Source organism: Elephas maximus, chromosome 16 (genome assembly GCF_024166365.1).
Source record: "Elephas maximus indicus isolate mEleMax1 chromosome 16, mEleMax1 primary haplotype, whole genome shotgun sequence".
Classification (NCBI taxonomy): Eukaryota; Metazoa; Chordata; class Mammalia; order Proboscidea; family Elephantidae; genus Elephas; species Elephas maximus.
In genome coordinates this window covers 74,025,810-74,053,760 of record NC_064834.1, presented here as the reverse complement: position 1 = coordinate 74,053,760, position 27,951 = coordinate 74,025,810, and the positions used below count along the sequence as shown (strand labels likewise).

Here is a 27,951-nt window from a genome sequence, read left to right as displayed (position 1 = left end):
CCTTCTGACCATGCCTCGTGACTTCTGGGCCACAAGGACACCTATGATATGAAACCTAGTGGACACTTGTGATGAATTGAAGCTGATGCATATACGGGTGATTTATGATGAAAATGAATAAATATACGCCGTAGAACTAGCAGCTGTTTTATAAAGCGTCTGCAATACAGAGAATTTGGCAAGGGACAGAGTTAATTAAGTGGGGGGTAGAAGGGAGGCAGGTGTCCCATCTTAGCCTCCCCGAGGAGCAGGGCTGGGAGCACAGGGCTGGGAGCGGTGCCCTGCTCAGCACGGGGTGTACCTGGAACCATGTGCTATCTTCAAAAGTCAAGTCATCTTTGACACCTGACAGTCACGCTCTTACTGCAGATAATGGCCCATCTCCAGGCTAATTAACATTTTCCTGAAGGGTTCTTTTCACACTTTTTGCGTGTTCTCTTCACCCACTTGATTCTCAGGAGTCGAGTGTCTGATGATGGAGCGTTTCAGGGAGCTTGTCTCTCTCGAGAGCACCATGGTGGCTGGTGGAACAGATGGGCTGAAGCGCAGCCTGTTAGTATTATTATTACTACTGAGTTATTGCCGGAGCCTCCTGGGGACTTAGCAGAAAGCAGAGGCGGGATGAAGAGCTGTGGATGAGTTTCTTGTTTATTTCAAGCTGTCTTCTAAACCTACTGATTATCTCATCAGTTGACATTCTCAGCTCTGTTGGAATACAAATGTATTACAGTTCAACCAAGCGGTCATCACTTTGGGGGGTTGGCCCTTTAACGTCCTGATTACAGATATTTAAAGTAAGCCTTGAAATGCTTGTTCTCCCTCTTTTACTTTATCATCCACGCAGCACTCCTGGCTTCCCTGGGACTGTTTTCTGAAGGGTGGAGAAAAGAGTTGCTCGTTAGAAGGTGGTGTCGTGATTGACAGCTCCTTGGACAGGGACCAAATCTTTGAGAATCTGAAGTAAAAGGAGTCTTAATGTCTTGTTCTGACTTTGCGTTGCCACTGGAGTTGGTCGGCTGGTGGAGTTATCTGGGCCTGTTCTGGGGGGACGTGCTGTGCGGAGTACATGGCTCTAGCTGTACTGCGTAACTGTGAGCTGCTGACGCCTTATTCCGGTGGCTCTTTTAGGAAAGGTCGACGGTTATGGTGTACCCAGAAAAAAACAATGGCGTAGGAGGTGTAAACTGCTGAGTACTTGCATCTGAAAATACCCTTATTTTACCTGAACCGTTGACCGATAGTTTAACTGGTAGTAGATTCTAGATTCTAATTTATTATCCCGCGGCCCTTTGGATGCACGTGCTTCTGATGAGAAGAAATGCACCCAGTTGCCATCGAGTTGACTCGGGCTCGTGACGACTGTGTGTCGCAGAGTAGAGCTGTGCACCAGAGGGCTTTCGGTGGCTGATTTTTCAGAAGTAGATCATCAGGCCTTTCTTCCGTAGCACCTCGGGGTGGACTTGAACATCCCATCTTTCAGTTAGCAGTGAGCACGTTAACCATTTGCACCACCATCCTGGGACTCCTCTGTTACATTAAAGGTTTTCTAATGCTTCTAGAAGCGGTAGATTTTGTTCACTTCTATTCCCGCATTTTTGTTTTTCTTTCTTTAAGGTGAAGTGTATGGAAGGTAGAATCAGTGAGACTTTGTGGCCCGGTGGCAGGGTGGGTGGGTGAGAGCAGCAGGCCAGGGGTCCGGAGGCTGGGTTCTTGCCTGGGTCTTACTCTCACAGAGGGACTTGATGGGACGGTTGCAAAGGGCCTGTCCGAGCCCCAGTGTTTTTATTTCAAGGGCAGCTGGGACCAAACTGCATTTATTATCTGTTCTCAGAGTTACCAGTTCTGCCAAGAACAGAAGACAATAGATGTTTTTCTATTTATATTGCTCTGTTCGTTAGCATGCACAAGTCAAAGGTCAGAGTTACTGAAGCAGAATCAATAAGATCTGATTCATTTGCAGAGCTCAACCACGGGGTCAGCCTGAAATTTCCAACCAATAACGCTCCCTGCCTGTGGCGTCCTGGAAGGGTGCTTCATTGAAAGCAGGCTCCGATAGTGTGGACAGCAATAGAGAAGGGATACTAGAGCAAAAACCAAGACAAACGAACAAACAAAAAACCAGAAAGCTAATGGCAACAAGGAAAAACAGTGGCATAATGTTGGCAATCAAATGGGCCCTTGTCTGAGAGCCCTGGGCTGACCAGTGAAGCCAGCGGGTGGGGGCTGCCGGGATGACTGAGTGGGAGTTCAGGGGAAGGGGCATGTGCCCTGAGTTAGAAAATCAGAAATTGGTTTCTTTCAACGCCTGTCCTTGTGTCTCACAAGCATCGTGCCTTCCAGGTTGCCCACCTCTTGGACTGGAAACCCTGAAGGTCACCGACTTCCAGCTCCATGCATCCACAACCAAGCGCTACGGCCTGGGTGCGCATCGGGGGCGACTCAACATCCAGGTACCTGCCCAATTAGGAGTCTGACAGCTTTGCTGGAGTCCCTGGGTGGTGCAAACAGCCAACACGCTTGAACGCTAACCAAAAGGTTGGCAGTTTGAGTCCACCCAGAGTCACTTTGTAAGAAAGGCCTGGTGATCTACTTCCAAAAAGCTGGCCACGGAAGACCCCCATGGAGCACAACTGTACTCTTCTCACATGGGGCCATGATGAGTCAGGATCAGCTTGATGGCAACTGGTTTTGTCTTGATTGCATGGATAATTGTTATGGTAATAGACTGAAACCAAAAAACAAAACAAAACAAAAAACCAGTTGCCATCAAGTCCGTTCTGACTCATTGCGACCCTATAGAACAGAGTAGAACCTCCCCATAGGGTTTCCGACTCTGTAATCTCTACAGAAGCAGACTGCCACATCTTTCTGCCACAGAGCGGCTGAAGGGTTCGAACCACCGACCTGCGGGTTAGTAGCCAAGGGCTTAACCACTGCACCACCAGGGCGCCTTGGTGGTGGACCCGGCGTGGCTGATTGCTCTCGGGTCAGACGTTGTGCTCCGCGTTCAAATGCATTAACCCTAGTTCTCACGACGGCGAAGCTGGTTGCCGTGTCATATCCTTTTACAGAGACTGAGTAAATGTCTTCCGTACGTCGGCCGTGGTTAGTAAGTGATGCCGCCCACAGCTGGACCCAGCTCTCGGCAGCTCCACCCCTGGCTTCTGGTCCTTTACATTCTCATCTCTGTCTGGGAAGAGCAGGTGGAGAACCCTGACTCATCAGATGGCTTCCATGGAGTCGACTTCATCTCATGGCGACGTTATATACAACACAATGAAACACTGCCCTGTCCTGCATCATCTTCACGCTCTCTGGCATGTTTGCGTTTATCATCGCGGCTGTTGTGCCAGCCCATCTCACCGAGGGTCTCCCACCACCTCAGTGGACCTCTTCTTCACCAAACGTGATTTGTCCTTCTCCAGCGGTTGATCCCTCCTGATGACGTGTCCAAAGCAAGCGAGTCAGACAATGGTCTGTTGGGATCCATAGGGTTCTCATTGGTTGGTTTTTGGAAGCAGATCACCAGGCCTTTCTTCCTAGTCTGTCTTAGTCTAGAAGCTCTGCTAAGACCTGTCTGCCATAAATGACCCTGCTGGCGTTTGCTTCCAGCATCACAGCAACATGCAAGCCACCACAGTACGACAAACTGACAGATGGGTGGTGGCCTGTGTGTCGGGCCCCTTTATTCCTGGCATAGTGCTGTCCCTCTCTGGGTGTTTATTCACTTCTCTCCTAGTGTGTTAACTGATTTCCTGCTTGAGAGTAAGTCCTGTGTTGAGGGGCCAGGTCTCTCCTGTTTGCTTGTCTCCCCATGCCCGGAACAGTGCCTGGTGCACAGCAGGTGTGCAGAGGACTCAGCTCCTAGACCAAGACAGACAGAGGTGCAGGTGCCATTTATTCACTAACCTGCCTTCGCTGGGCCACCCAAAGGTGGGCAAGTCTCTCAGCAGGGAGCATTCAAGCTGTCCCTTCCTCCCGGTCACCCACCCTGTCTCCTTTGTCCGTGATCTGTGGGAGGCATGTGCCAGGCAGAGAGTAAGCTCCTTGTGCTGGCAGCTTCTCCCGCCTCAGGCAGGGTGAAAACAAGGGGGTGGTCGGAAGTCACACCGATGCTTTGTCTTTGTGAGGTTTTTGGGGGGGGGGCGGGGTCTATTATTGACCCTGACGCCCTAAAGGAGCTCTGGTGGCGCAATGGTTAAGTGCTCAGCTGCTTAACCGAAAGGTCGGTGGTTTGAACCCACGGTGGCTCCATGGGAAAAAAGACCTGGCAATCTGTTTCCATAGAGATTACAGACTAGGAAACCCTATAGGGCAGTTTTACTCTGTCTTATAGGGTCACTGTGAGTCAGAGTTGACTCGATGGCACAGACCACCAACAACTATGCCCTCTCAGAGGGCAGTGGTGGCTCAGTGGTAGAATGTGGGAGATCTGGGTTTGATTCCTGGCCAGTGCACCTCATAGGCGGCCATTACCTGTTTGTCAGTGGAAGCTTGTGTGTTGCTATGATGGTGAACAGGTTTCAGCAGAGCTTCCAGATTAAGACAGACAAGGAAGAAAGGCCTGGTGATCTGCTTCCAAAACCCAACCAATGAGAACCCAATGGATCACAAGCCAGATCCCAATGTGCATGGGATCTCCATGGTTCGGGGGCCAACTTGATGGCAGCTAACAACAACAATGCCCTCTGACAAGAAAACCTTCTTCTGACAAGAAAACCTTCTTACCTGCTCTCATAATGTGAAGTTGATGCTTTCATAGCATAGTCAGGAATATCCTCCCAACCCTTGCACTCCTTGGATCACCTGGCATTAACCCCAGACAGTGACATGCCACCCACAGTGTGTGTGAGTGGGTTTGCTACACAGCCCACCACAGGCAACGATGACGAGGTCAGGCCCCCTTTTCTTGTCGTGCCTTTCAGAGTCAGGACCCCACGATGTGATATTCACTGCTACAGGTGCATAATTGAAGTCAGCTCCCAAAATACGTCCCCCCGCACATAACCGTTCAAAGTGCAGCCTAAAAATAACCCACCTTGCCTCACATTTGAGGATTTTGTAGGCATGTCGGCTAATGGATTTCATGTGAGAGAAGCACCCTGGTATCAAAATCCAAAACCGTATTCACTGTTGTAGATGGTGAATGAGTTTTGTTCAGCTCAGGCGCTGCGGGTGCGGACCTGGCGGTGGTCCAGCTGGAATGCCCAGGTTTGCAGGCTTGGGCTCTGTCTTGGTTCTGCCCCAAAGTAGCTGAGTGGGCTTAGGCAAGTTGCCCCCTCTCCTCTGAGGCTTGGTGCCTCCATCAGTAAGGTAGAGGCCCCCACCCCCAGCTCTGCTAACTTTGAGGTATGTGAAGATCAAAAGAAGTAAAGAAAGTGACTGTCCTTGTAAAGCCTCAAGTGCGATGTCATTCACACCCATTAGGATTCATTCCTTCATCAGACCATTGTGAAGTGTCTGCTACTGTCGGGCACTCGAAGAGCAAAGACAAAAGTCTCCTGCTTTATCCCCTGCCCTTAAGACATGTCTCTTCCCTACCAGAGGGAGAACAGCATCTGCTCTGATTGGCAATGCGCTGACCACTTTCCTTGCATCATTTCATTTATTCCTCAGCATGAGAGAAGTTCTACTATTATTTTGACTCTGTTTTCTAGAAAACAGACGTATTGGGCAGCAGTCAAGATGAACTTGGTCAGGATTTCCCGGGAGGGTCAGGGTGCGGCTCCAAGCGGCTTCAAAGCTTGAGTTGTTGTCCTAGCGACGCCATAAAACTGCCTCCCAAGTCAACAGAGAGACGTGGGGAGTGTTCTGAGTGCAGCTGGCATTATTATTAAGCCAAGTGCACCTCCCTCTGTTTTGACGATTCTCTCACATTGATTTACCTCCTGCCACCCAGGTTGTCACCGAAGGATGAGCTTCGCACAGAGAGTGTGAGTCTTGCTTTCCTGAGTGTCCCCTGCTCCGCGTCTGGCACATAAGTAGGAGCTGCGGTGCCTGACGGTGCCCTAGCTGCTGTAGGAAGGTCTTCTCGAACGCTGTGGTGCAGGCTGGTCTGCTCTGGCCTGCGTTTCCCGATGGTGCATTGTCCGCCTGTGACGGGCAGATCATGGCATGGAAGTGTCATTGCTTCGTGTATGGCTTTTCCCAGGATGTTAATGTTTTGTGCGACCAAGTCACAGCACTGAGTGTGCTCACACAGTGGATGTTGCATGTTGTGGTTGTCGTTGTTAGGTGCCGTCAAGTCAGTTCTGACTCGTAACAACACCATGTACAACAGTAGGGAGCACCGTCCGGTCCTGCACCATCCTCACGGTCGTTGCTGTGTCTGAGCCGGTTCTTGCAGCCACTGCGTCAATCCATCTCATTGAGTGTCGTCTCCTTTTTCACTGACCTTCTGCTTTACCAGGCATGATGTTTTTCTCCAGGGACTGGACCCTTCTGATAACGTGTCCAAAATACGGGAGACAAAGTCTCACCATCTGTGTCTCTAAGGAGCACTCCGGCTGTTCTTCTTCCAAGACAGGTTTGTCCGTTCTTCTGGCAGTCCACGGTCTATTCGATATTCTTTGCCAACAGCATAATGCAAAGGCGTCAGCTCTTTTTTGGTCTTCCTTATTCACTGTCCAGCTTTCACATGCATATGAGGAGATTGTGAACACCGCATGGTTCAGGGATATCCGGTATTGTCCCTGGTGCCCCCTACTCCATGCTCTTCCTCTTGGCTCACTGTGGCCAAACGCTCTGCTCTAGAAATGCTTATTGCTCAGTTCTTTGATCCAGTTCGCCTTTGTCTCCACAACTCAGCAGCCTCTACTCTTTGATGAAATGCTGTCATTTTTTTTTTTGAAGGTTTTTTTTTTTTTAATCGGAATCGACTCGACTGCACTGGGTTTTTTCTTTTTTTTTTGTAATCCTATAATTACAGTTGTGTTTCTTTTTTCGGAACAACTTAACATGTCTTTTTAACTATATTTTTTATGATTGCTTTTTTTTTTTAGTCTTCTGAATACAGAACTTCATAGATTTTGAATGGTCTTTCTGGAGCTGTTTCTCCCATGAACGTGGCTTTTGTAGTTTAAGACTTTGCAGACTATGAATTTTTTCCAGAAATGCATTTGTCCTGTTATAGCAGAAATGCCTGCCTCTTTTTCCTTCATTTTAAGCAGAAGACTTTGACCCTTTAACTCAACTTCAAATTTCTTTTCTTGCAAGTAGAATTTTGCTCATGTAAATTTAGTAACACATGCTCCGAGAAGAAATCAAAGTTTCCGTCTTACTGGTGCACTGGGATAAGCTAGATTTTCCCAGGATTAAAGGAAGAGTTGAGACCAGCAATGGTGCAAAGGTTTGGCCCCTCACAAGTGGTTGCTCTTCCAGGGCGCCCAGGACCCTCTCATACTAACTCACTTGAGGGGCTGTGACCTCATTTGGAAGCAGTAATTTCTTTCTTCAGCTCTGGCACAGCAACAGACGGACTGGAAATTAACATTCCGAGTCTCAAAGAGCACATCTTGACAGTCTGCTCTAAAATCTCACTTGGACCATTAGCCGGTACTTGGTCTTACTTAGATGATTCACGGTGACCATCTAGCAGCAGCTCATCACCAGTCCTGTACCCACAGAATCCTCTGAGGACCCCCCGGCATTTTATGTGGCTCATAAACTAAAGGGGGAGTTCAGAGACAGCACCCCTGCCTAAGGGACTAAACCCACCGCCGTTAATAGGCTGGCGTCCTGGGTGGTGCAAGAGTTAACGTGCTCTGTGCTGTTAACCAAAAGGTGGGTGGTTCGAGTCCACCCAGAGGCACCTCAGAAGAAAAACCTGGTGATCTACTTCTAAAAAAGTAGCCATTGAAAACCTTACGGAGCATAGCTCTCCCTTGCACACATGAGGTTATCATGAATCCGAATAGACTGGACAGCAGCTAACAACAACAACTTTATTAGGTTGGATGCTCCCTTAGCTGGAAACCTTTGAACAAATTCTAGCTGCACTTGCCATTCCAGAGGGCTGGGTTTTCATCTAATCCCTAAGGCTTTGAAGTTATGTAAGTATGACTCTGACATGTGATCAGAGAAATGCAATACTGAGAGAGTATTGTTGGAACTTGGGAGATCACCGAGATCCTTGCCTATAATACCAAAAAACCAAACCCGTTGCCATCGAGCCGATTCCGCCTCACAACGACCCTATAGGACAGAGTAGAACTGCCCCATAGCTGTAATCTTTATGGAAGCAGACTGCCACATCTTTCTCGCACAGAATGGCTGGTGGGTTTGAACCACTGATCTTCCGATAGCTTAACCCTGTGTCACCATGGCTCCTTTTTCCTGCCTGTAATAGGGAATTAATACAGTTGATGCTCAGAGTTTGGAAAAGAGAGGTGACATTTTGTGGTCACAGGAAAAATGTGAGGCATGGCATTCAGACATCTTTGTGGTGGCCTGGTCATGGCCGCTGACCGTCTGTGTGTTGGAAATCACATGTGTTAGAAACAACTCAGTGTTTGGCCCCTTAAAGACGTTCACCTCCGGTGCCTCTTTCATGAGGAAATGTCTGGCTGTAATAATGGTGTCTGTCAGATCCATTTTCTGCCACGGCTGAGATGCAGCTCGGCGCCTCTTTAGTCATTCCAGTAAAGGAATTTGACGGAGCACCTGGATGGATGCTGATATTGGATCCAGTTCCAAGAGCTTGGTATTTTTTTTTTTCCCTTTCATTGTGCTTTAGGTGAAAGTTTATAGAGCAAATTAGTTTCTCATGAATTAATACACAAATTATTTTTTATGACGTTGGTTGCCAACCCTGCTATGTATCAACACTCTTCCCTTCTCCACCCCGGGTTCCGCATTTCCATTTGTCCAGTTTTCCTGTCCCTTCTTGCCTTCTCGTCTTTGCCTTTGGGCTGGTGTACCCATTGAGCCTCGTATACTGATAGTTTTTTTTTTTTTTTAACTGAAATGAGGTATACAGTTTGAAGGTGGGCAAAGCCTTTGGCTTGATGTGTGCCCCGAGGGAAGACACAGCTCAGTTAGACAACGCTGAAGCAAGCCTGGTCCTGGTGCTCCAGATTTCTCTCTCAAACCGGCTTATGAAGTTCACATGCACGTCCCACACTTCTGCCTCCCTCAAACCTTCCGCATTGACGTACCCAGTGCCTCAGTTGCCCAGATGCAGGGACCACTTTTATCCTGGCAGGCAGGACATGGGGGAGCACCTGGGACAGCACTGTTTTCTCAGGTGTCACCTGCACACCCCACACCTGCCTATCACTGGGCCACTGCACCCAGCCCTGTGACCCTAAAGCCTGTCTGCCCCTTCAGACCTTTCCCGGCACTCTGGGTGCTCAGTCTCCAGCTTGTTTCTGGTTCACAAAACTTTGCTGCTCCTTACCAAGTCCTCAGTGGGAGCTCTTTATGTGCTAGGAGTCCCTAAGTGGTGCAAATGGTTAAGCACTACGATGCTAACCGGAAGGCTGGTGGTTCGAACCCACCCAGAGCCGCCTCAGAAGAAAGACCTGCTTATATGCGTCCAAAAGGTCACAGCCTCAGAAGCCTTTGGGGCACCGTTCTACTCTGCACACATGGGGTCACCATGAGCTGGAATCAACTCCATGGCAACTGGTGAGGGAGCCCCCGGGTGGTGGAAATGATTAAGCCCAGGGATGTTAACCCAAAGGTTGGCAGTTTGCACCCAGCGGTGTCTGGGAAGAAAGGCCTGGCGATCTGCTTCCAAAAGGTCACAGCCACTGAAAGCCCTTTGGAGCAGTTCGACTCTGAAACTTACGGGGTTGTCATGAGTCAGAGGTGACTGTAACTGATTGGGGAGTCCCTGGGGGGTGCAGAAAATCAAGTGCTCGGCTGATAACAAGAAGGTTGGTGGTTTGAACCCGTTCAGAGGTGCTTTGGAAGAAAGACCGGTGATCTGCTTCCAAAAGGTCATAACCATGAAAACCGTATCAGGTGCTGTTCCACTCTGCGCATGGGAGGTTGCCACGAGTCGGAATCGATTTGACGGCAACTGGTTTTTTTTTTTTCTTTATTATTGTGCTTTGAGTGAAAGCTTACAAATCAAGTCAGTCTCTCATACAAAAAGTTACACACACCTTGCTGTGTACTCCTAGCTGCTCTCCCCCTAATGAGACAGCACATTCCTCCTCTCCACCCTGTATCCCCATGTCCATTCAGCCAGCCCCTGGCCCCCTCTACCTTCTCATCTCCCCTCCAGACAGGAGCTGCCCACAGAGTCTCATGTGTCTGCTTGAGCCAGGAAGCTCACTCCTCACCAGTATCACTTTCTGTCTTACAGTCCTGCCCAATCCCTGTCTGAGGAGTTGGCCTCGGGAATGGTTCCTGTCTTGGGGACCGTGGCCTCCGGGGTCCCTCTGGTCTCGGTCAGACCATTAAGTCTGGTCTTTTACGAGAATTGACAGCCACTGGTTCTTAATGTGCTAGGTTCTGCAGAGGCCAAAATAACCACAATGGGCACAGTTTACAAACCAAAGAATGTCAGGCTTGTTCCGATAAAGGGATTTTGTTCTGCATCTGGCTTCAAGGAACAGTCTGGGAGACAGTGTTTGAATGCCAAAATGCTGGAGTTTGGAATATTTGGATTTTTATGGGAATAACAGGACTGAATATTTTAAATGACCACTCACTCTCTTTGAAAGTTCAGTATGAGTACTTACATTAATGATTATAATGTACTGTTCTTATTCAGAAGAAGCTTGCATCGTAAGCACATGAGACGTTAGAAGGACTGAGAGCAGAAGAACATACAAGAGAAGTGAAAGGAGCCCCACAGTAAGGGCCTTCCTGACCCGTGAGTTACAGTTTGTTAAGGAATCCCGAGATGACCTGGTTCAGCTGTAGATTTTGCGCCACTTGTTACCTGCCACTCGCTCTGCTATGCATGTTTTCCCTGAACATTTCTTCTAGTGTATTTGGAGGAACCTCTGTGTTTTGGAGTTAAGGGAGCCGAAGTCTGAGAGGTAGAGTGCCTGTCCTAATCCCTTCACTAGTGAGGGCAGAGTTGAGTGGGTTCCGGCTGCAGGTGATCCCCTGCTCGCTCCCTTGCCACCTCCTGCACCCACGAGATGGTTCATCTTGTCCCCAAGCTCGTGGCCTCCTTTTGTCTTCCGTCTTGGGACTCATCTGCCTGAGCTCACCTTGAGCTGCCCATAGTGCCCACTGGGCCACATGCTGGCAAAGCCTGGAGAAGCCTGCAGGTGCCAGCAGTGCACACCCGTGGAGTCTTCTGTCCACCCAGTGTCACATCCTCACTGGGCCTTCTTACCAGGATGGCAGGCCAGCTTCTCTCTCCTGGATGTGTGCAGTTGGGGGTTGGGGTGCAGGTTATTTTTTGTTGCTGCTTGAATGGACCCAGCGAACACCCTGTGAGCAGTGAAAGCCAATCTGGGGAGAGGGGGAGGGAGAGGAGGAGGGAAAGAAAGAACAGATTCTTTTTTTTATTTATGCATTTAATTAAACATAAAAGAAACTCCTGGGGACCTTACATGTGCTGGACGCAGTCATAAACCACAATACAGCAGATAAATACCCAGATAAAGTGAACCATATTTGCACCTCCAATAGCTTCCATTTATTGCGTGCTTATTGTGTGCCAGGCCTTTACATATGTCTTGTGTAGTCATCACAGCAGCCTTATCAGGTAGATTCTATTTCTATCTCTATTTTAAAGACATATGGACTTAATTAAAACCAAATGCCGTCCAGTTGACTCTGACTTACGTCGACTCCACGTGTGTCAGAGTAGAACTGTACTCCATAGGGTTTTTCAATGGCTGATTTTTTTTTTTTTTTATTGTACCTTAGATGAGGGTTTACAGAACAAACTGGTTTCTCATTAAACAGTTAGTACACATATTGTTTTATGGCATTGGTTAACAACCCCACAGGATGTTAATACCCTCCCTTCTTGACCTTGGGTTCCCTGTCACCAGCTTTCCTGTCTCCTCCTGCCTTCTAGTCTTTGCCCCAGGACTGGTGTGCCCCTTTAGCCTTGTTTTGCTTTTTGGGCTTGTCTAATCTTTGGCTGAAGGGTGAACCTCAGGAGTGGCTTCATTACTGAGCTAAAAGGGTGTCCGGGGGCCATACTCTCAGGGTTCCTCCAGTCTCTGTCAGACCAATAAGTCTGGTTTTCTTTTGTGTGTGTGAGTTAGAATTTTGTTCTACATTTTTCTCCAGCTCTGTCTGGGACCCTCTATTGTGATCCCTGTCAGAGCAGTCAGTGGTGGTAGCCGGGCACCATGTAGACGTACTGGACTCAGTCTGGTGGAGGCTGTAGTAGTTTTGGTCCGTTAGTTCTTTGGACTAATCTTTCCCTTGTGTCTTTAGTTTTCTTCCTTCTCCCTTGCTCCCAATGGGGTGAGCCCAGTAGACTATCTTAGGTGGCTGCTCACAGGCTTTTAAAACCCCAGACGCTACTCACCAAAGTAGAATGTAGAACATTTTCTTTATAAACAATGTTATGCCAATTGAGCTAGATGTTCCCCAAGACCATGGTCCCCACAACCCTCAGCCCAGCAATTCAGTCCCTCAGGGAGTTTGGATGTGTCTGTGGAGCTTCTGTGACCTTGCCTTGTACAGGTTGTGCTGGCTTCCCCAGAATTGTGTTCTGTCTTACCCTTCACCAAAGTTACCACTTATCTGTTGTGTATTTAGTGTTTTTCCATTCTTACCCCTCCCCTCTCTCATAACCATCAAAAATGATTTATTTTTGTGTGTAAACCTTTTCATGACTTTTTATAGTAGTGGTCTCGTGCAATATTTGGCCTTTCGTGATTGACTTATTTCACTCAGCATGATGCCCTCCAGATTCATCCATATTGTGAGATGCTTCGAAGATTCATCTTTGTTCTTTATTGTTGTGTGTATGTACCACAGTTTGCTTATCCATTCATCTGTTGATGGGCATCTAGGTTGTTTCCATCTTTTTGCTACGATGAACAATGTTGCAGTGCACATGGGTGTGCATATGTCTATTTGTGTGACAACTCTTATTTCTCTAGGATATATTCCTAGGAGTGGGATTGCTGGATCATATGGTAATTTTATTTCTAGCTTTCTAAGGAAGCACCATATCATTTTCCAAAAGGGTTGTATCATTTTGCATTCCCACCAGCAGTGCATAAGAGTTCCAGTCTCCTGCAGCCTCTGCGACTTTGTTATTTTCCATTTTCTTTGATTCCTGCCGGTAATGCCGGGGTGAGATGATATCTTATTGTGGTTTTGATTTGCATTTCTAGTGATTGTGAGCATTTCCTCATATATCTGTTGGCCGCTTGAATGTCTTCTTTGGTGAAGTGTCTGTTCATTTCCTTTGCTGATTTTTTAATTGGATTATTTGTCTTTTTGTTGTAGAGGTGTTGGATTTTCTTGCAGATTTTGATGAGCGTGTTTAATTTTTTAGAAGATCCCAATTATCTAGCTTATCTTCTGGAGTTTGTGTGTTGTTGGTTATGGTTTGTATCCTGTTAATGCCTTGTATTAGGGCCTCTAGTGTTGATCCTATTTTTTCTTCTATGATCTTTATAGTTTTTGGCTTTATATTTAGATTTTTGACCCATTTTGAATTTGTTTTTGTGTATTATGAGGTGTGGGTCCTGGCTCATTTTTCTGCAGATGGACATCCAGTTTTGCCAGCACAATTTGTTAAAAAGATTGTCTTTTCCCCATTTGATGGACTTTGGGCCCTCGTCGAAGATCAGGTGACCACAGGTGGATGGATTTACATCTGGGTTCCCGATTCTGCTCCATTTGTCAGTGTATCTGTTGTTGTACCAGTACCAGGCTGTTTTGACAACCGTAGCTGTACAGTAGGTTCTGAGGTCAGGTAGTGCAAATCCTCCTACTTTCTTCTTCTTCTTCAGTAGTGCTTTACTTACCCATATAAAGTTAATGATTAGTTTTTCCATATCTTTAAAGAATGTTGTTGGTATTTGAATGGGGATCGAACTGTATTTGTAAATTGCTTTGGGTAGATTTGTCGTTTTCACAATGTTGAGTCTACCTATCCATGAGCATAGTATGTTTTTCCATTTATGTAGATCTCTTGGTTTCTTGCAGTAGTGTTTTGTAGTTTTCTTTGTATAGGCCTTTTACATCTCTGGTTAGATTTATTCAATAAGTATTTTATTTTCTAGGGGTGGTTTGTTATAAATGGTATTGTTTTCCTGATTTCCTTTTCATCATTCTCTTTATCGGTGTATAGGAATCCAAATGATTTTTCGTATGTTTACCTTGTATCCTGCTGCTCTGCTGAATCTTTCTATTAGTTCCAGTGGTTTTCTCGTGGAGTCTTGTGGATTTTCTAAGTATGGTATCATATCATCCGCAAATAGGGAGAGTTTAACTTCCTCATTACCAATTTGGATGCCATTTATTTCTTTTTCTTGTCTTATTGCTCTAGCTAGGACTTCCAGTACAGTGTTGACTAGGAGTGGTGATAAAGGGCATCCTTGTCTTGTGTCTGTTCTCAGGGGGAATGTTTTCATCTTCTCTCTAGTAAGAATGACGTTGGCTGTTGGTTTTGTATAGATGTCAATGGCTAATTTTTCAGAAGTAGATTGCCAGATTTTTCTTCCGAGGTGCCTCTGGGTGGACTTGAACCTCCAACCTTTCTGTTAGCAGCCAAGCACGTTAACCGTTTATACCACCCAAGGAATCCATTGACCTAATTAGAAGTAGTCAAATAATGAGTTGTAGAACCAGGACTTGAACTGGGACTGCGTGGGACTCCAAAGTCAAGAGTGTGAGGAGCACATTGTTGATCTTGATGTGGATCACTGATAGATGAATTTTGCTCATTTTGAGAATTAAACTACTTAATTTATAGACATACAATTATAATGCTCAAAGTGTTACCCATATTTTAATTGAATTGAGTTAGAATGCCCATGTGAAAAATATTTAGTTTCTTTTTCTATTAGTCTTTTTCTTTCCCTTATCTTTTCTTTTTTTTTTTTAAACAATTAACAAACAGCTTATGGTGTATTTGACAAATTTTACTTCAAAATATTTTTGATTTCAAACTTTAGATATTTATTGGTTTCCTTGACCAACGCAAGAACATTTTTAAAGAAATAGATTTTGAGTTTTGAAAATGTCTTAAAAACAATGAGTATTTCTTTTTAATTGACTTTACTGCCAATTAAGGTCTGAATTGGGACAAGGCTCTTTGCTCGTCCCTGGTTGGTTCAAATAGTTAATGTACTTGGCTGCTAACCTTCTAACTTGCCCAGAGGCACCTTGGAAGAAAGGCTTGGCAATCTTCTACTGAGAAGTCCAGCCATGAAACCCCATGGAGCACAGTTCTAGTCTGACACACATGGGAGTGCCATTGGTCTGGCTTGACACAAGGGCAACTGGTGAACTGGCCCTCTGCTCATGTGCAGAAGTATCAGCTGATTTGCACCTGGGCAGTTTTATGGGTTTTATCAAAAGTTTATCATAGAAGTTTATTGAAAGTAGGTGGATATTCAGACCATATGGCAATTTCGTGGTAGATTAGTTACTTAGCTGTATAAATCAGATGTCACATCAAACATTTTTAGGTATACCCAACCCCTCCCACCTCAGTGGTAACCTATAAAGTTTCAGGCATAGCTGCTAAGAAGATTTTTTCTCAAAAAAACCCCAAAAAACTTGAAATAACTACCACTTCATTCTGTTTCTGTCAAAATAGCCCCGAGCTATGTCTGCAGACTGGCAGCTGAGTCTAGTATCCGGGAATCGGTAAATAGTTACGGCCACTTGAATATAACTTTTTAATTTGCTTCCAGATGTTTTTGTATAGAAGCAGCACAAGACCATGAAATGTGCACAGTGCAGGTCAGTGACTTCACAACAGCAGAGGGATTTTGAGGTTTCTTGTTTTCTCTATAAAAAACAAAACACTGTGTCCTTCGGGGAGAATTGTTCCACCTTAAACAAAAGCTGAAACAAAATAAAACAAGATCCAACCCGTTCCTGTGGAGATGATTCCAACTGATGACGACCCCATGCGTTATAGCAGAACTGCTCCGTTGGGTTTTCTTGGTGGTGGAATCCTTAGGGAAACAGATTGCCAGGCCTTTCTTCCATGCAGCCACTGGGTGGGTTTGAACTGCCAACCTCTAGGTTAGTAGTTGAGTGCAAGCCATTTCCACCACCCAGGAACCTTGCTCTACTTCTGATCTACTTCCATGTTAATGGAGTTCTAAAGACTATCTTATTCCTGTAGGGAATCAAATCTATAATTTCAACAGCTTCTAATTGAAATTTCTCCAAACTTCATCAAGCATTTTCCTGCATTATTAAACAGGAAGGGATGAACGTACCCTTGTCTTGGTTTCTCGAAGGCATTGTACGGGTATCATTTATTGCACTGTGGTGTAATTTGGTGACATGTCTGGGGCTGGTGCCTTCTCTTTGACTGAATTCTCCAGGCACTTGCTTTTGGAATTCATAACTGACTTTGCAGAGGTGGCTGTCGTTTCTCAATGAGTCAGTTTCGGAAGAGCTGTCATACCCCTGACACCTCACCACATTTAATTGACAGTCTGGCGTGGTCTGGAAGAACTAGAGATTGACAGCAGAAGCAAATATCCAGGCTGGCAAAATGAGGAACCTTAAATCCAAATCCAAATCCCAGGCAGTGGACTTTGGCTGAATAGCTTGAGAGTAGCTTCTTCAAGCTTCCATGATTCTCTTGTGTAAGCATCTTGGACTATGTGGCAGCGAGGTTCTTGTCTCTTTAGCCTTAGACAAGGGCTTCTCAGCCTTGGCACTGTTGACATTTTGGGCTATGCAGTTCTTTGTAGGGGCTTCCCTGAGCATTGTATGATGTTTAGCAGCATCCCTGGCCTCTACCCGTTAGTTCCTAATAGCATGCTCCTTTCCTTCCCCCACTGTGACAGCCAAAACAACTCCTGACATTGCCAGAGAGTCCCTGGGGGGCAACATTGACCAGGCTGAGAACTCTAGACTATGGGTCTCCTCTGTCTTCAGATTTTGTAACTCTGTGCTGGATATCTGAAGTTGTAGAACATGGCAACTATTAACTGGAATACAATTTGTAATACCCTGTTGTTACTGTGGGTACATCAAGTCAATTTTTGACTTGTATTGACCCCGTGTGACAGAAGAGAACTGTTCCATAGGGTTTTCTTGGCTGTAATCTTTACTGAAGCAGATTGCCAGGTCTTTCCCTGTGGAGCTGCTGGGTGGGTTTGAACTGCCAACCTTTGATTTGCAGCCGAGAGCTTAACCACTGTGCTACCAGGGCTCCTTGTGCATCCTAGAATTTTGTGAAACTTGAAATAACTCATAAAGCACCCGTATTCCCATGATTTGCTAGTGCTAACCAAATAGTCATTGTTTAAAATGCAGTGATAACCAATTTTTATTGAGAGCTCATTTTATGAACCTGTGCTTCTATGTGCCAGGCCCTGTTGTAAGCACAATCAACACTCTGAGGGAGAAGTGATCATTGCCCCCATTTGAAGAGAAGGGGAAACTAAGGCACAGAGCATTTGGGCAAATTGCCTGAGTTTACACAGCATGTAAGTGGTAGAGCCAGCACTCACTCCCCCGCAGCATGACTTCGGAGCATACCCTCTGAACCAGCATACTGGGCAGCGGTGGATTTTAAGGTGCTAAGACTGAGAAGAGAACTCACGGCATGACTGTGAGGGGCTTCACCAGCTCCCTCTCCAGCAAAGCTGGTGAAAATGATAAAACCTTGCCGTTTGAAGTCTCTGGAGCTGGTCCTAAGGGTATGTCACAAATGAAGCATCTCTTCGAGAAGATCTACTAAAATCCCACAAGAACAGCGAGACTCGGTGGCACTTGAACCAAGATTGCTCCTTCTTTCTCCGTCTCACCTCAGCGAGGTGGAATCTTCACTCCAGACTGGTCCAGCCAAGAACACAGGGCTCCTTCTCCCCCAGTTCCCAGTTGGAGGGATTTCTTCCTGGAAGGGGCAGGACTTCAATATTTCTCATCCTGCCCCAGTTACCTGCTGAGTCCTAGGCAAGGACCAAAAAAAAAAAAAGTTTTGGTGGTTCCTCACAAAGTTAAACATAGAGTTACTATGTGATCCAGTAACTCATACATTTTTATAACCAAGAAAACTGAAAACATATGTCCACACAAAAACTTGTTCATGAATGTTTATAGCACCATTTTTCATAATAGTCAAAAGGTTGAAACAACCCAAGTTTCCATCAGTTGATGAATGGATAAACAAAAATATGGGATAGACATGCAATGGAATATTATTTGGCCATAAAAGATGAAATATGGATACACAATACAGCAGAGACAAATCTTGAAAACATTAAGCTAACTGAAAGAAGTCGGTCACAAAAGACCATGTAGTGTATTATCTCATTTATATGAAATGTCCCCAATACGCAACTCCATAGAGACAGAAAGTAGATGAGTGGTTTCCTAGAGCTTGGAGGGATGGGCACAGGGCGTGATAGCTAAAGCCTGCAGGGTTTCTTTTTTAGGTGATGAAAATATTCTACAGTTAACTATGGTGATGGTTGCATGTATCTGTGAATATCATTGAATCATGGAATTGTAAACTTTAAATGGATGTGTTGTATGGCATGTGAACTGTTGTTGTTGTTAGTACTTTTGATTCGGTTCTGACTCATGGCAGCCCTATCCGCAACAGAACAAAACACTGCCCGGTCCTGTGCCATCCTCACAGGATGTTTGGTATGTTTGGGCCCATTGATGCAGACACTGTGTCAATTCATCTCGTTGAGGGTCTTCCTCTTTTTCACTGACCCTCTGCCTTTCTAAGCATAATGTCCTTCTCCAAGGACAGATCCCTCCTGATAACATGTCCAAAATATGTGAGATGAAGTCTCACCATCCTTGTTTCTAAGGAGCATTCTGGCTGTACTTCTTCCAAGACAGATTTGTTCGTTCTTCTGGCAGTCCGTGGCATATTCAATATTCTTCACCAACACCGTAGCTCAAAGGCATCAATTCATCTTCGGTCTTCCTTATTCATTGTCCAGCTTTCACATGCATACGAGGCACTTGAAAATACCATGGCTTGGGCCAGGTGCACCTTAGTCCTCAAAGTGACATCTTTGCTTTTTTAACACTTGAAAGAGATCTTTCGCAGCAGATATACCCAATGCAATAAGTTGTTTGATTTCTTGACTGCTGCTTCCATGGGCATTGATTGTGGATCCAAGTAAAATGAAACACTTAGTAACTTTGATCTTTTCTCCATTTATCATTATGTTGCTGGCATGTGGACTATCTGTTAATAAAGTCGTTTAAAAAAAAAAAAAAAAGGTGCCAGGACACAATCCCATCTGCAGACATCAGCCTGTCAGCCCTAAGAGGACAGGGATACACGTTTTCCACCTGTACAGTCCTGTTGCCTAATTCATTACTTGACATGTAACAGATGCACAGTGAATGTTCATTTTAGTAAATTGATGCAACTGTTCTAAACACCTGTCTCATGGACTATTTACAAGAAAAAAGGAGCTTCAACAAAACCTAACAGTGTTATGGTTTCTTGAAAAAAGAAGATGAGGCATCATATCGTAGGTCATTAACACGTTGCAGGTCTCTCTTGTTAGGAGAACTGTCTTTGAATGAAGAAAGGGAGTGATTGTGTAATTATAGCTTTCAAACTGTTACAGTGACCTCCTTACTGTCAGGCAGAGTTGGGAAATGAGACGTTGTTATGCTTAATAGAGAGTCGCCATCGTTTTTTAAGAATTAGACTTAAACACACGCTGAAGAGCAGTTAAGGGCCAGTGATACACACTCACAAAATTTAATCTTTCTTTTATGATTCTAGAAAGTGCCTTGAAGCATCTCCAGGTCCTTATTACAGATGCCACTTAGGCCATCTGGACACCGAGACGCTGGCTAATCAAGAACTGGTTTTTAGAGAATCTTGACTCATGGACTGCTTTCTTATTTACCTTCATTTGAGGTGGTAGTGTTTTTAGAAGACCATGTTGTGTTGGTATTCTAACACTCTCTCTCAAAGTTCCTTCAAGATTGTTTCAGGAGTGGATTGGGGGCATACTGTGGTTTGGTCATGTACAAGGTGATAGTAGCTGATGCACTGATGAATAGTACTCTACTACGGAACCCTTGGCCAAGTAGTCCATCCGCTACGGCCGGACTGTGAATTTTACATCCCTGTTGCCTATTAAAAGTAAGGCTCTTTCTGGAATTTGAGCTGAAAGTGCTCAGAGGGAGGGAAGGTCAGTTGGCCTATCATTTTTATATTTAGCATATCATCCAGGCTTTTTCTCATGTGATTATGTCTTTGTGAAGTAGACGTGGAAAAGTGGGGTTAATACATATTTTGTTCTGTGGTCTTCATATTTTGTTCTGACGTCAGGGAATTCTCTCTTCAAATGGAGGTAAGATGGAGAAAATTCCGGAATATCACCTAAATTCAGATAAAAAAGAAATTGAGATCCTTAGTATCTTTGGGTAGTAACAGTAGCTGATAACCCAACACATCAAATGACTTAAAACCTCATGAATAAGTATTCACTAGATAAATTTACCCTTCAACACCCAGCTCCTATATCACTTCTGCCATGGACTTTCTGCCCATGGTCTTCCCAAAGTCAGACAAAGTTGGCTGTGTTATCCTTAAGTGCTTTCATAGCAGTTTGCTCACATCCCTGAAGCAGCTCATGCCCGATTGTGCTCTAGTTCACCCATTTTCATGTCTGTCTTCTGCCTGGATGCTGAAGTTCAGGGAGAGAGCGATTCACCTCATACCCCAGCACCTGGCGTGTGTGGGCTGCTGCGTCGGAGACACTTAGTATATGTCTGTTGGGTGAATGAGTAATAGAAGAACTCATTAAATTTCATTTTTCCCACGGGGCAAGAGGAGGACACAGCATATTGAAATATTTCCAAATGTTAATACTGAGCAACTCCCTTTTAGGATTTAGAATAAGGAGTTGAGGACACAATAATTTTTTTTTAATTGTCTCCCTTGTTCTCTTCACCTACCTTCCCTCCTTCCCTCTCAGTCTCATGAAAAAAATTTGTCTTGATTTTCTTCAATTCAGGGTCTTTCTGAAGAATACTCTTCTCTTCTTTCCAGGCAGGCATTAATGAAAATGACTTTTACGACGGGGCGTGGTGTGCAGGAAGAAACGACCTCCGTCAGTGGATCGAAGTGGATGCCCGGCGGCTGACTAAATTCACTGGCGTCATCACGCAGGGAAGGAACTCGCTCTGGCTGTAAGTGCGGTTGGATGTGTGCTGTTCTGGACCCTGTATCTCGGGTCAGGTGTTCAGAGGCAGGAAAGTTGTAAAGAGGTATCTGGTGATAGGCAACAGGAAGGAAGAAAATTGGAATGTGGACAGGAGGCTGGGCTTGCTCTAGACACAAGTCACACTTGGCAGGTACATACATCTTTCTCTGCACAGGAACAGAGAAGGATCTACTAGGTGGGTTAAACTGAGTAGACAAATGCTCGGTGAAAACAATGCAACGTAGGCAGGTGGCTGCCATCTTGGATCCGTACCTCTTGAGGAGATAGTGACTGGTGGACTGACATAGCCTGAGAGGATGAAGTCTGAATGAGCAGTGAGCAATAGAAGATGGTTTTGGGCAAGCAATAGAGTCCAAGCCACAGTCCTGGGGTATAGGATATAAAGCTTCCAGACTCTGAAGAAGGACTGAAACCCTACTCAGGTCGCCAGATAACGGACTGCTAGAAAATAGGAGCCAAAGTGAAAGATGACCCAGTCTGTGGCCTGAGAATGACGTAGAAGCTCATTTCTCAGAACGGAGCTTGGGGTCAGCAACAAGCGTGACTTAATGGCAATCCTAGAAGAGGTGGGTTGCTGCCCACTGAAACTCCCCAGCCCTGCCCAGGGCTGCATCTGCAGCGTCTTCATGTGGCTGCAGCCACGTGAACAGCAGGCCTGTAGAGATTGGGGCGAGGCAGGGCCTCAGAAGGGTCAGTAGGATCTCCGGCGCCTTCTGCATATAAACTAGAAATTGGAAAGTTCCTCTAACATCTTCTACCTTGAGACATCAAGAGCACAAGTGCCCCAACACTTTAATGTTAGGTGACTACTGATTGCTCTGCTGGTCAGCTAAGACCCCTCGTGCCCATGCTGCTCCCCAACATCTGAACTGCTCTCTTGAATTCCAGTTCTTCGCATCTTTCCGTCTTTACTAATTACCTCTTGGCAGTCATATGAAAATCCGACTATAATTTGCTGATGAGATTAATGTCTGGGAAGGTCAGAATTAATAAATAAACTGGGATAAAGGAAGTGTACCTAGCCTCTGGGCTTACATTTAACTCCTTGACATTGTCACTGTTAAGGGGGCTGATTACGTAGATACAGTTGTCGGCCAGTGACTGATCGTTTATTTTTCTCTGAGTTTTGTTTGTTGTAATGACAATATTATAAATTTAAGAACCTTTTAAAACACGGCCCATAACTCCACTGCCCTTAGGCAAATAGGTTTTTTTTTACATTTGCAATCACATTACGTATGCAATAGTGTGTTATTTTTAACAATATTATTTGTAACATGCCGTTACTCAAACTTCATAATGATCGTTTTTAATAGACTGTAATTTACTCAGTCATACCCCATTACCATCCCAATCTTCCTTTATCACATATCATATTGCACAAGGTATTTTCATTCATTTTTCTTATCTCCTTCAGCTAAATTTCCAGAGCCCGATAATCCGTGCATTCTGACAACATTTTGGTCATGTATTTGTGCCATTTCGTGGATCACGTTCCCTCCCTTTGCTTTTCAGTAGCATTTATGTCTGTGTTCACAGAAGTCGATTTCTGCTCTGGGGTATGCATTACCATGGCTTATCACCATGACAATGGTCTTCCTTCACAGCTTAGATTCTGAAAGGCAAGACTTTTGGAAAGAACAAGTTGGATTGCTCAAGGGAAATGGAAAATTGGAAAGAATGACCAGTTTGAGATTATCTCTTGGGATGGGAGCAGGGATTTTACCTTAATGCTCAGATATTAGCTTTCTGTCTGACCACTTTCGTTAGAGACCCAGTAGTCGGTGTCAGGTGATTATTGGATTAAGAAGCAAGGGCAGAGGTAGGCATGGGCTCACATTGCGTTTCCATGAGAAACACAAGAGGGTGGGGGTGAGCAAGAAATTGCAGTCGATCTATATCCTCCCTTGGTTTAGCCTGGAACAAGAGCAGCTAAGACGGAAGGCAAGGGATAGAATTACTTTTAAGAGTCAGTTCTTTTTAAGTCTAAATTTATTTCCAGACAAATTATTCTTCAGGGACAATGAGAAGAAATCTGATGAGTTTCGGTTTGGCTTACCTCATGGAACAGTATTGTCTGCACTAAACGCTCAGAAGGAAACGGGATAAGGATATATTTTGGTATCTGAGCTCTTTTTTTCCCAGAGGCATAAGCAATGCTGAAGGCATTGGGATATATTCTAGGATAACCAGAAAACGTGTTAACAGTAGACGTTGTTTTTCTCCTTTCTGTGGAATCGGCTCCAACTCGTGGCGACCTTACGTTTACCAGGATGCAGTGTTGCCCGATCTTGCACCATCTTTACGGTCGTTGGCATGTTTGAGTCCGTTGCTGCAGCTGTTGTGTAGCACCTTCCAACACGGGAGGCTCATCTTCTAGCACTGTATCCGACAATGTTGGATAAATGATCTTTATCATTTTAGGTTTTATATTTAGGCCTTGGGTCCATTTCAAGTTAGTTTTTGCATATGGTATGAGGTATGGGTCCTGTTTCATTTTTTTACAGATGGACATCCAATTTTGCCAGCACCATTTGTTAAAAAAGACTGTCTTTTCCCCATTCAGTGGATTTTGGTCTTTTGTCAAAGATCACCTGACAATAGTTGGATGGATTTATGTCTGGGTTTTAGTTGGTATTTTAAAACGAACATCCATAATCTTATTTATTCCTGGCTTTCTCTTTTTCTTTAATAAATTTTCTTTTTTTAGAACAGTTTTGGGTTTATAGGAAAAATTACAAAGTACAGAGAGCTCCCGTATACCCCTCTCTCTCCTGCGCCTGATCTCTGCTAATATTAACATCTTACATTCATGTGATATATTGGTTACAATTGATAAGCCAATATTGATACATTATTATTAACTGAGGTCCATAGTTGACACTAGGGTTCACTCTTTGTGTTGTGCAGCTCTGTAGGTTTTGAGGAATGCATAATGTTACGTGTTCACCATTACAGTATCACGCAGAAGAGTTTCACTGTCCTTAAAATTCCCTGTGCTTCAACTCTACCTCCCACCTCCCCCTGACCCTTGCTAACCAGTAGTCATTTTAGGGCATGACTTCTTTTATATGTATCCATCAGTTCATTCTTCTGACATTTATTGATGATTAGATACTAAACACCGGGGATACAAAGCTAAGCAAGACCTGGCCCTGCCTGCAGGGAGCTTTCAGTCAAGTGGAAGAATCCAATATTTGAAGAACCATTAGAGTTCACTGGGGTACACACTAATCTTGAACAGGGACAGGAGAGCTGTTATCAGACCTGGGATGGGAATGGGAAGGATGGTGCCGAGGGGACATGAGGCTTAGCCAAGCTCCCCTGACTAGTTGAAGTCCAAGTTGGATATAAAATCTAATGTTCTAGTTTTAATAATTTTTCAAGTAACTCATACTGTGTGAAGTAGTAAGACTTAATTGTTCTAATGATACTGAATAATTTATATTTTCACCAGTATAAATTATCCTTCCACACTGCATTGCAATTTAGTGAAACTTTAGTATGCTAATAAAAACCAGTCTTATTTCCCCAATGTCAGAAAGTATATTAGGTATATGAGTGTTATAATTATAACCAATGCGATGATTCAAAAGTTAATTATTCTGTTTGAGGCGAATAGATGCTTCTAACGACTAGAAAGAAATGCTGGTCATTTAAAATAACGAAACATTTTTAATTATAATTGTTTAATAAACAAAGTGAATCTCGTTATCTCTTGAGAGTCTGTAAATTTGTCCTTAAAGTGAGGCAACAGTTTGATCAATGACTTTGTAAGGTGAGGGCTGAAGAAGGTTTGACTAGTTGGCTGAATTTTAAAAGTAGCTGGGCTAATTGGAGGAAGATGAATGGGTTTCGGCTGTGAGCCCAGTTTTGGGCCTGAGAATACAAAGATGAATAAGACTCATCCCCAAGCTTCACCTTAGGAAGCTCATGTTGTGTTTGACAGTGGAAATTCTTAGCAGGGCTTCTCCTTTGAGAATTCTGACGAAGCACCAAAGTCAAAAGCAAGACAAGGTCAAGGAAAGGCATATTCCACCCACCCGCCCTTTTCCTGGGAAGACAAGCATGCTCATATCCTGGAGGGGTGGAGCTAGGTGAGAGAAAAACATTAACTATAAAGTTAGTGGGAGTAGCTGATGGGGTAGATACACGAGGGGGCACAGGTATGGTGGTGAGGTGTGGAGCTGACGCAGTAGAGGGGCTCATCTTGGAAAAGAGGAGGGTCTCCTGGTCCCCTGAGGTAATAGGAAGGAGAAGTAAGTGCTGAGATGGGTTTTGTATTCTTGGTGAAGTAGGAGGCGGGGTCCTCTGCAGAGAATGAATGTAACAGCTTTGGGGTTGGAAATGTTAGAAAGTAAAGAATCTTCATCCAGTTGCAGAGAGGGCTCAGCTGGGGTTGTGAGCTCATAGAATTGTGATTGCCCCATTTGGCACTAGCCACGGTTTCTCCACTAGGGGACAGTAGACTTGGTCCAAGTTGGGAGATGGTAGGTCACTTGCAGCAGAAGGAGGTCAAGAGACAACAGGATTTTGGGTGCTGGTAGAACACAGGCGGCCTTAGGAATAAAGGGGCGTGAGGTTGGGATCCAGGGCTGGTAGGGAAGGAGTTGAAACGCAACAACACAACATGGAGGGCTCATTCACTAGTGCAGAGCAGGTTCAAGGAGCCTGTGGGAGATATGGAGGCAAAGAGTGGGCGGCCCAAGACATGAGGGACACTCAGCCAGAGAGGACAGTGGCCTATTTCAGGATTCCATGGGTGCATTGAAGGTGATGACTGGGTTCAGGGTGCACATGGCTGAGGTGGAGTACCCTGAAGGTCAGAGAGGAGCAGAGGTCAGGAAGCCTTAGGCTGTAGGGTTGGCTGCCCAGCACCATCCCCTTGGCGGGGGCGTGGGGTCTCAGAGGCTAGCTGGATTACAGTTCAGGAGAGGAGGTGGGGGGGCAGCTGAAGAGACAGTGGGGTCTGAAAGAGCAGAGGAACAAATGGTGGTGAGAAGTTGTTGTTGTTAGAGCTGTGACTCATAGCTACCCTGTTTACAATGGAATGAAACACTGCCTGGTCCTGCTCCATCCTCACATTTGTTACTGTTTGAGCCCATTGTTGCAGCCACCATGTCAATCTATCTTGTTGAGGGTCTTCCTCTCTTTCACCAACCCTCTAGTTTACCAAGCACGATGTTGTTCTTCAGGGATTAGTCGCTCCTGATAATGTCCAAAGTAAGCAAGAGGAAGTCTCGGCATCCTTGCTTTTAAGGAACATTCTGGCTGTACTTCAAGACAGATTTGTTCCTTCTTCTGGCAGTCCATGGTATAGTCAATATTCTTCGCCAACACCATAATTCAAATGTGTCAGGAAAAGGCAAATAAAGAAGTGGCCAGAGGGTGTTCCTCCAGAGACAGTGATGGAGATGGAACCTTCTCAAATACCTTCCTTGACTGAGGTTCCATCAGGTGGCTGGACCACTGGTTTCCGCAGTAAAAAGTGTCCACCTGCTCCTTTCCTTGTCTTCATTTTATCTGGTTTTCTGCTTAACTGAGGACTGAATGGGCCTTTGCAGCTCTCTTGGTCCTCCTAGGTGGATCTGGGGTGAAATACAGTAGTAGTCTGCCAAGGCAGGGAAGGAACGGGCCCTGGGGCTGCGCCAGGAGCTGGAGACAGAGAATCAAAGGGAACAGGCTGGCGCTTCATAAATCATGCCCTTCTCTTCTTGGGAGAGAGTGTGTGTGTTTTCAGGGTATGTCATGCTGCGTCTCCTTGCTTATTGATGAAATGAAATGTTTGGCACCTGTTGGGGGCTGAGGAGACAGAAGTTTCCAGACAGAATTTTCAAAGTTCTTTGAAAACTGTCAGTTTTTGAATTGCAGAGTTTGGCATGAAATGGAGGATTTTTCATGCAAACATCTCCAAGTGCAACTAGAAGCCCAGGTGTGCAATGATTTCTTTGTTTTGCATTTCTACAAGGCCGGGGTGGTTATTTGAAATTAAATGAAGCTCTCGCTTGTGGCTCCATGGCATGTCCTTGGTTTTCTGGGTACTGATGACTAAGAAAGGAGCCCTGGTGGTGCAGTGGTTAAAGCGCTGGCCTGCAAACTGAAAAGTCAGTGGTTCAAACCCACCAGCCACTCCATGAAAGAAAGATTTGGCAGCCTGCTTCTGTAAAGACTTACAGCCTTACAAACCCAATGGGGCAAGTCCTACTTGTCTTATAGGGTTGCTATAAGACAGCAAGGGGTTTTCTTGTTTGTTTTTGGTTGACTAAGAATAGGCTCTAGGACTGTGAAATATCTGAAATGGAAATGCCTTTACAGCTTGTTCCTGGGGATAAAGCTTCCATCATGCTTTATTCAAGGGTCCTTGTCCCCTGGCTGTGACTCCCCAGGAAACCACCCATGTGGTTGCTGGATGCTCCCCATCTTTCCTCTCACCTGTTTCCTGGTGGGAGTATGCATTTGCAGCTGGCACCCTCACCTGGTTAGCTCACATCGTGTTCCCACCCCATGACCCACGAGGCCCTGGGTGGCCTGGCTGTCTGGGTGCCTGCCTGACCTCATTCCCTTCGCTTCTTGTATTCCCAACACATGAGCCTCCTTCTTGTTCTGCTGATACACCAAGCATTCTCCTGCCTCAGAGCCTTTGCATGTGCCATTC

At 45.2% G+C, this 27,951-nt stretch overlaps 1 protein-coding gene across 1 annotated transcript in view; it reads left to right on the top strand.

The window, feature by feature from the left end:
* Positions 1–27,951, top strand: part of CPXM2 (carboxypeptidase X, M14 family member 2) — a 126,203-nt gene that overhangs the window by 22,874 nt on the left and 75,378 nt on the right. The window contains exons 3-4 of the mRNA XM_049854953.1: positions 2,341–2,450; positions 21,122–21,261. Of these exons, the coding sequence (XP_049710910.1) occupies positions 2,341–2,450; positions 21,122–21,261 (250 nt within the window). The remainder of the gene's footprint in view (positions 1–2,340; positions 2,451–21,121; positions 21,262–27,951) is intronic.